This window comes from Guillardia theta, assembly GCF_000315625.1.
Source record: "Guillardia theta CCMP2712 unplaced genomic scaffold GUITHscaffold_178, whole genome shotgun sequence".
In the NCBI taxonomy this organism is placed as follows: domain Eukaryota; class Cryptophyceae; order Pyrenomonadales; family Geminigeraceae; genus Guillardia; species Guillardia theta.
In genome coordinates, this window is record NW_005434498.1 from 1 (window position 1) to 6,639 (window position 6,639).

The window sequence follows — 6,639 nt, forward strand, 5'->3', positions numbered from 1 at the left end:
CATCTTACCCTTTCTCCCCTCCCCTGCACCTTTCGTCATGAACACTCGGTAGCATCCCCATTCTTTCTTGATCATCATTCGGAGATCTGCCTCCTTTCGTTTCCCCCGATTGGAAGTAGCACGACTGTTGGTTGATATGTTTCAATCAGGTATCCTAGGATGTGTTTCAGCACAAATTGACTGCATCCATTGACATTGTGAGAAATGATGTTGCCAGGGGCGTTGTCCTTCCTGTGCGTTTCCACCCATGCTGATTGCACTGACCTGTCGGTGGTAGTCGTGGATGGTTTGCTGCCTGCTGGCAGGATTTGCTCCTCCGCCCCCGTTGCCCATTGAAGGTGAGACGAGTTCCCATCTTGCATCTTTGTTGGGCCTGGTAGCTCCTCCTCTCCCCTTGTCTCCTTGTCGTTCTTCGAGATTGGCGCTGTGTGCATTGCTTGTGGCGGAGGAGGTGGCTGGAGTGGAGAGACGGGGCATGAAGCAGGAGGTGGGGGAGGGGAGGACGTCAGGATGTCTACCTGTGCTGACCTGTCTTGTAGTTGCAGGACCGTCGCGGCTATGAGCTTCGTTGATCCTTGTCCTCCTTGCTCCTGCTCGTCTTCCAATCTCTCCTGTAGCCGTGCATCTTCAGATGCCTGGGTCGCCTGTAGATCGCCTGCGCGTTCTTGGCCGTCTTCTCGCCTTTCCATCCGGTTAGGTATACGTTCCATGGTGAGCTCTGCAGCTTGCCATTCCTTGTAACCTGTATCTTGCGCGTGCTGTGGAGCTCTGCAGATGCGTTGTATTGTTTCTCGCGTGTGCACATGTTCCATACCCCCCCCCCAGAGCCCATCCAGCAGCAGATGTCTTGTTCGCATGAGCCATTGCTGATGGGGGGGGACGCCTTGTTGCCTCCCTGTGTTGAAGATATCTTGTTGTTGTGTTTTCCTTCGTGTCTTTGCGATCAGCAGCAGATGCAGCAAAACGAAAATTCCACAATTGTAGCCGTCTGTTTGTTGCAGCCCAGTTGACACACATGCCCTCCATGCCGTGTCGTCACAGTGTTCTTGTTGATCGCTAATTGCCTCGGTGATAATCGTCGCCATGAGTGATGCTAGGTCCATTCGCTGTGCGCCCCCCAATTGAAACTGTGCCTCCCTTTGGCTTCTGACTGTCCCCAGGTCTCTCTCAAGGGCCGTGCTAAGCGAGTCGACGATGTGTATTCTTTTTGTGTTAACATCTGCCACGATTAGAATCCAATGATTGCCGTTCTCTACGCAAGGGAATAAGAATGGTTGAGCTGCCCCGGCTAGCAGTCGTTTTGCTCTCCGTGCCCTTCCCTCCTGATCTCTCAAACCCGCTACTATTCTCGGGAGAACAATGGTCCCTCTCTGCAGCCCAAATTGGTTTCTAGTTTGCTCGCTGGCATACCTCGTGCCTTGGGGCCATGCTATTTGAAATCTGTCTTCCGCTGGTTCTAAATTGCGGTTTACCTCAACGATTAATGCCTCCATAACGTCCTCAGAGAGAAATCCATCTTCTCCTGAGTTGAGCAGCGCCGCTGCTCCGTACTCTCTATTGTTTTCCCGTAGACTCCAGGGGATCTCCCCTATCAAGTCGAATGTTTGTATTTTTCTGTTTTTTGGATTTTTTTTGTCATTCTTTTTCTCACCTTCTTGTCTCGTTCTGCTTGATTCCACCACGCCCTGGTGCCCACTGTCCCACCTGCCCTCTCCTCCTCCTCCTGCTTCCATTAGGCGTCAAGCGGCGCGGTTGGGGAGGAGTCAAGCGACATCTCTTCCACTTCTACCGCTCTGCTCCCTGCTTCGGGTGCATCTTCCACTCGCGCGTCTTCCATCTGTATCTCACTGCTCAAAACAAGTTTCAATTCGTTTCTGTCTCCCAGCATTCCTACGAGGGAGAGCGCCGTTTCCTCCAGGAATTTATTCAAAGCAATGAAGAGAAGGTCAGTTTTCAAGGGCTTCTCCTCATTTGGTGCGAAAGCGCTGCTCTTGCGTTTCGCTACCTTCCACGTATGCTTGCCTGCAATCACCCTGACTCGTTCACGCAGTCGCTTGCTCACGGCATTCTCTGCCGCGTTGGCCCCCTTATCAGCCCACTCTTGTAGCGTGGGGAAGGATGCATTTCCTGGGCTCTCCGGAGCCATCTCTTGCACCGCGTCATCAAGATGGAGTTGAAGCTGTCCTTGCTGTTGCAGCTCGCTCCTAGTTACGTCAGCAATAGTTTCCTTAAGTTCTTCGACGACCACGTCCGTTCCCGCATCTGGGAGGTTTATTTCATTGATAATGGAACTGAGCTCGATCTCTTTCCACACAGTTCCTTCTGCTCTGGTCCCCGTCGTTTGTGACCTGGCCTCAGGGTTAGACTGATCGCGAGTTGCCTGAGGCGACACTTGGAGGTTCAGACTGCTCGCTGTCGTTTGGATTTCAACTGTGCCTTGTCAGCAGAGGAGCTGTGTGGGGAATTCAGCCATCATCTTTCTTGCACTACTTTCACTGCGTAGCCGGAGAATGATACCAGACCCATCCCAGATCCCTGTTTCTGGATCGCATTGGAGGTGGATCCGTTGGAGGTCTCTTTCCACCTGTGGATCAAAGCAAGCGACAGCTCTCCGAATGTTTCGGATGACTTTTGCTCTGCCCGTTTCGTCACTTGCACAGATTTTTTCGATCTCATTTCGGGAGAACTTCCCTGACGGCACAGGAGAGGAGATTTGTACCGAGTACAGCATCTCTGCTCCCGTTGCCATTGCCGTGCCCTCTTGCCGCACCGCATTCTTCATATTCTTGTGCAGCGCCGTTGCTTCCATCTGCACTGAGAACCATTTCAGTATTTTGTCATTCTCTGAGACCAGTCCCAAAGTGACTCCTGCACGATCCTTTCCATGTCGATCGAATGCTTGAAGAACGATGTCCGCTGCTTCAAGGCTCGAGCACGTTGCGATCCAGTCGACCTCTCTGTTCTGGTTGACTGTTTCTATTCCTACCGCAGCGAACACCTTCTTTGGCGGTAGGTTCCTCTTGGGGGGGAGGTTCACTGTCATTCCCGCATTTGGGATCAGATCAATGATCGCTAATCCCTGCTTCAGGCATAGCTGCCTGTAGATCTCACATATGTCACCTGTGCTCGAATCGTTGAGCATCAGGAGTTGGGCCACCTCAGCTAGGATTCCAACTCTGCCCATGTTCTCCTTCTTTGGCCGCATCTTGAACGAGATCGGTGGGTTGGCTGCTGGGTTCACTGCTAGGATCCTCCTGCCTGCCACCTTGAAGGTACCTTCTCCTTTCCAGAGTTTCTCAGCCGCCTCATTGCGGACAAAGGTGATCACTGCTGGGATCTCCGCTGCCTGCACAAGGTCAGGCTTCAAGGGAGCCTTGAAGATCAGGCTCCTGCTGTCTTGCGTCTGATCGACGATCAAGCCTTGCTCTTCAAGCTTGAGGCATAAGTTTTCCACCTGTCTGGAAAAGTATGCAGGGATCCCAAGTACCTTCATGGTAATCGTCTGCATCTGCCTTTGTCTGTCAGCTTGGACCTCTGACAGGTACCACTGCTTGACATCGTCACCCCACTGCCTGAGCCCTTTCGGATTCTCCAGTGACGAGGGTTCAGCGAAGCTGCATGTCTGACTGATGGCTTCGGCTAAGGCTTCCAAGGAAATTTCTTTTGCTTTCAGAGCTTTGCTCGTCCTGCTTTTGGGGTTCTGCCTTGCGAATTCATCCAGTCTCCGCATCAGTTCGGCTGATGACGGCATCGTTGCAGCTTCCGTCTGCCTCTTGAGGTAGCTGGAGGTACGGTACTGCACGATCTCGTCAGGATTCACAATAGATATTGGCCACATGTTTCGAAGCATTCTCGATGGTTTCCCGAGCTTCCTGCGTTCCTGGCGACTCTTGCTCTACCACGCAGGGACCCCGCTGATCTGCATGCCTCAGATAAAGGGATCCTGCCTCAGATAAAGGGATCCTGCCTCAGATAAAGGGATCCTCTCAGATAAAGGGATCCTCCTAAACCCTAAACCCTTCAAGCTCTCCCCACCTCCGCGCTTCCGCCGTCGGACTTTTCTGATTCAGACAATTGATCCTTGTCGCCGATCCTCATGTGACAGCGAAGGACAAGATGGAACTATGTTGTCAAGCGCAGATGGGAGCGATGTTGTATCCGTGAGGATCCGGACGTCTCGGATACTCGTACGGGTACTTAGTATCCGCCCTGACATCTAAATACGGCCTCCCTTTGACGCGCATGCGCTACCGTGCGCAGTGCGTGTGTGCAGTTTACCTTAAGTAAACGTAGTCTACCTTTGTTCTCTTGGTCCTTCTTGTCCACCTTCAGCGAGCAGGCCAGCACATGCATCTCTGCGAATTTACTCAGTGCTATGAACAGGAAGCTAAGAGATCGACGCTCTATGTCGTCGCTCTCCGCCTCCTGCTCAAGCTCAGCAGCTGCCGTTGCCCGTGGCGAGAACGCGCTGCCCCTCCTTGCCTTCTTGCTCTCTCCTTGCACGCGAGTCCAGCGCTTGCTCTGCAGCCACTTCCCCAGCTTCTCCTTGAGAACGTTGCGCCCAACTCCCTGCTCCTCTGGCATCTTCGCCCACTCTCCCAGCGACATGAACTCCAGGCTCCCCGGAGAGTAGAACGTGTCGTGGAGGTTGCCAACGGCCTTGTCCAGGACCAGCTTGATCGGCTCGCTCGTCCCTGCCTCGTTCAAAGAAGCTGCATCTTCGATGACTGCTGACAGCTCGCTGACGAGCTGCATGTCCTCTTGGCTTGACGGAGATGCTGCCTCCATTGTGATCCTCTCCAGGTCTGTAAACTCCAGCCACTCTCCCTCGCTCTCCTCCTGTCGCTGCGCTGCGTCGCTGGTGCCCCGCTGACCAGCCGCCTCAGAGTCAGGCTCCTTGTCGAAGCCGACTGCTTCGAGCTTGGTTGCTGCGCCTTCGAGATAGAAGGGCAGCTCCTTCATCATGCGTCGAGCATCCTCCGTGGAGCCGAGGAGGATGCATAGCTTGGACCCGTTCCAGGACTTGGTGTTCAAATCCTCCTCCATGTCGATGCCTTCAACGTTGATCTCGAGCCTGTTAGCGATCTCCAACAAGACTCTCTTGACTCTTGCGATGGACGTGTTGCCGCCGTTGCACAGCCCCTCCATCTCCTTCCTCGTGAAGCGACCAGATGCCGCCGTCGACTTGATGATGATCTTGATCTCCTTGCCGTCCTTGCCGCCTGCCTTCTTCTGCATCCTTGATGCCTTCTTCAACTTATTTCTGGACACAAAGCGATCAGCTGTCAACTCGACTGCGAGCGCCTCTCTGATCTTCGGGTCCTCGCTGAACAGAGTCAGGTGTACTCCCTCCATCGCTTCGCTCTCTCGGAAAGCTCGAAATGCTGTATCATTCGCCTCTGGGCAGCTCGAGGAGACGATCCACTCCACCTCCCTCTGTCTCCAGATGACGTTGGCCCCTACAGCGATGAAGCCTTTCTGACCTAAGCCTTTGTGGACTTGCTGTCCTGGCGCCCCAGCGACCAGCATGCCTGCCAGCGGCTGGAGTTGGACCGCTGCAAGGGACTGGCGCAGCAGCTGATAGCGATAGACGGCAGCTATCTCAGCCGTTGTCATGCCGCCCAAGGTTAGCAGGTGAGTCAGCTCTGCCAAGCTGCCCCCTTTGCCCCAGGGTCCTCTCTTGGCTCGAATCTTGAAAGATCGATCGTGCACGATGCTCACATGTACAGCTGTGAACTTGCGACCATCGATCGCGAAGTCCTCTCTTCCCTGCCAGAGCTTCTCCGCTTGTGCATTGCGGAGGAAGGAAACAGTCACCGGGATCTCCTCAGCACTCGCTATCTCGGGTCTATACGGGGCCTTCCACATGATTGCTTTACTCTCTTGCACTGAGTCTACGATCAGTCCGATCTCTTCAAATTTCTTCTTCAGCTTTTCTTCATGGTTGACATACACCGAGGAGATGCCCAGGAGAGTCATGGAGATGAAGGAAGTCACCTCGTTGCCTGCTGAGGCGGTGTATGTCTCGACCTTCTCCTTCTTGGCTTCTTCAATCTGCTGCATAAACCACTCTCTGGATGCGTCACTCCATCCAGTCATCGCTTCTTGCAGAAACTCACGTCGTGCCTGCTGACATGTCGAGCGGATGGCTTCTGCGATAGCGTCGGGGGTGCATCCCTCCACAGCCTTGCAAGCCTGGGCTGTCCTGCTGTTCGGATAACGCTTCGCGAAGCTCTTCACCCTCTCGACGAGATCAGCTTCGAGGACAGAGGCATCCACAAGTCCGCTCTGCGTGTATTGGCATGATCTCCGATACAGCAGGTTGCGAACATTTTCATCATACTGAAGAACCATACTTAGAAAGCTATTTGAAGTATACAAACCTCTTGCTTGCAGCTTCCTTGGCGCCCTGGCGGCTTCCCCTACACCTGACGAGGAGCCATGCTGCCGAAAATAACGGCGCCTGCCGAAAATAACGGCGCCTGCCGAAAATAACGGCGCCTGCCCCTAAACCCTAAACCCTAAACCCTAAACCCTAAACCCTAACCCTAAACCCTAAACCCTAAACCCTAAACCCTAACCCTAACCCTATATTATATATATTGAGTTTATTAGACTCTTAGTCAAGAGTTTCATAGC

General features: G+C 53.5%; 3 protein-coding genes across 3 annotated transcripts; all 3 read right to left on the reverse strand.

Annotated features, from left to right (window-relative positions):
• Positions 1 to 2: 2 nt before the first annotated feature.
• GUITHDRAFT_156019 (hypothetical protein) lies at positions 3 to 1,285 on the reverse strand (the record flags this gene model as incomplete). The annotated part of the gene is made up of 5 exons (XM_005820390.1): positions 1,161 to 1,285; positions 540 to 711; positions 278 to 338; positions 150 to 197; positions 3 to 48 (listed from the first exon to the last, which is right to left on the reverse strand). Exons 2-5 carry the CDS (start codon positions 708 to 710, stop codon positions 5 to 7), a joined length of 324 nt encoding a protein of 107 aa, XP_005820447.1. The 5' UTR covers position 711; positions 1,161 to 1,285.
• A 447-nt stretch (positions 1,286 to 1,732) lies between these two features.
• Positions 1,733 to 3,850, reverse strand: GUITHDRAFT_120322 (hypothetical protein; the record flags this gene model as incomplete). Its single annotated transcript, XM_005820391.1, has 3 exons — positions 1,733 to 2,430; positions 2,523 to 2,584; positions 2,727 to 3,850. 3 exons carry the CDS (start codon positions 3,848 to 3,850, stop codon positions 1,733 to 1,735), a joined length of 1,884 nt encoding a protein of 627 aa, XP_005820448.1.
• A 280-nt stretch (positions 3,851 to 4,130) lies between these two features.
• GUITHDRAFT_120323 (hypothetical protein) lies at positions 4,131 to 6,354 on the reverse strand (the record flags this gene model as incomplete). Its single annotated transcript, XM_005820392.1, has 2 exons — positions 4,131 to 4,231; positions 4,299 to 6,354. The coding sequence occupies 2 exons, from the start codon at positions 6,352 to 6,354 to the stop codon at positions 4,131 to 4,133; spliced, it is 2,157 nt and encodes a 718-aa protein (XP_005820449.1).
• Between the last annotated feature and the right edge of the window lie 285 nt (positions 6,355 to 6,639).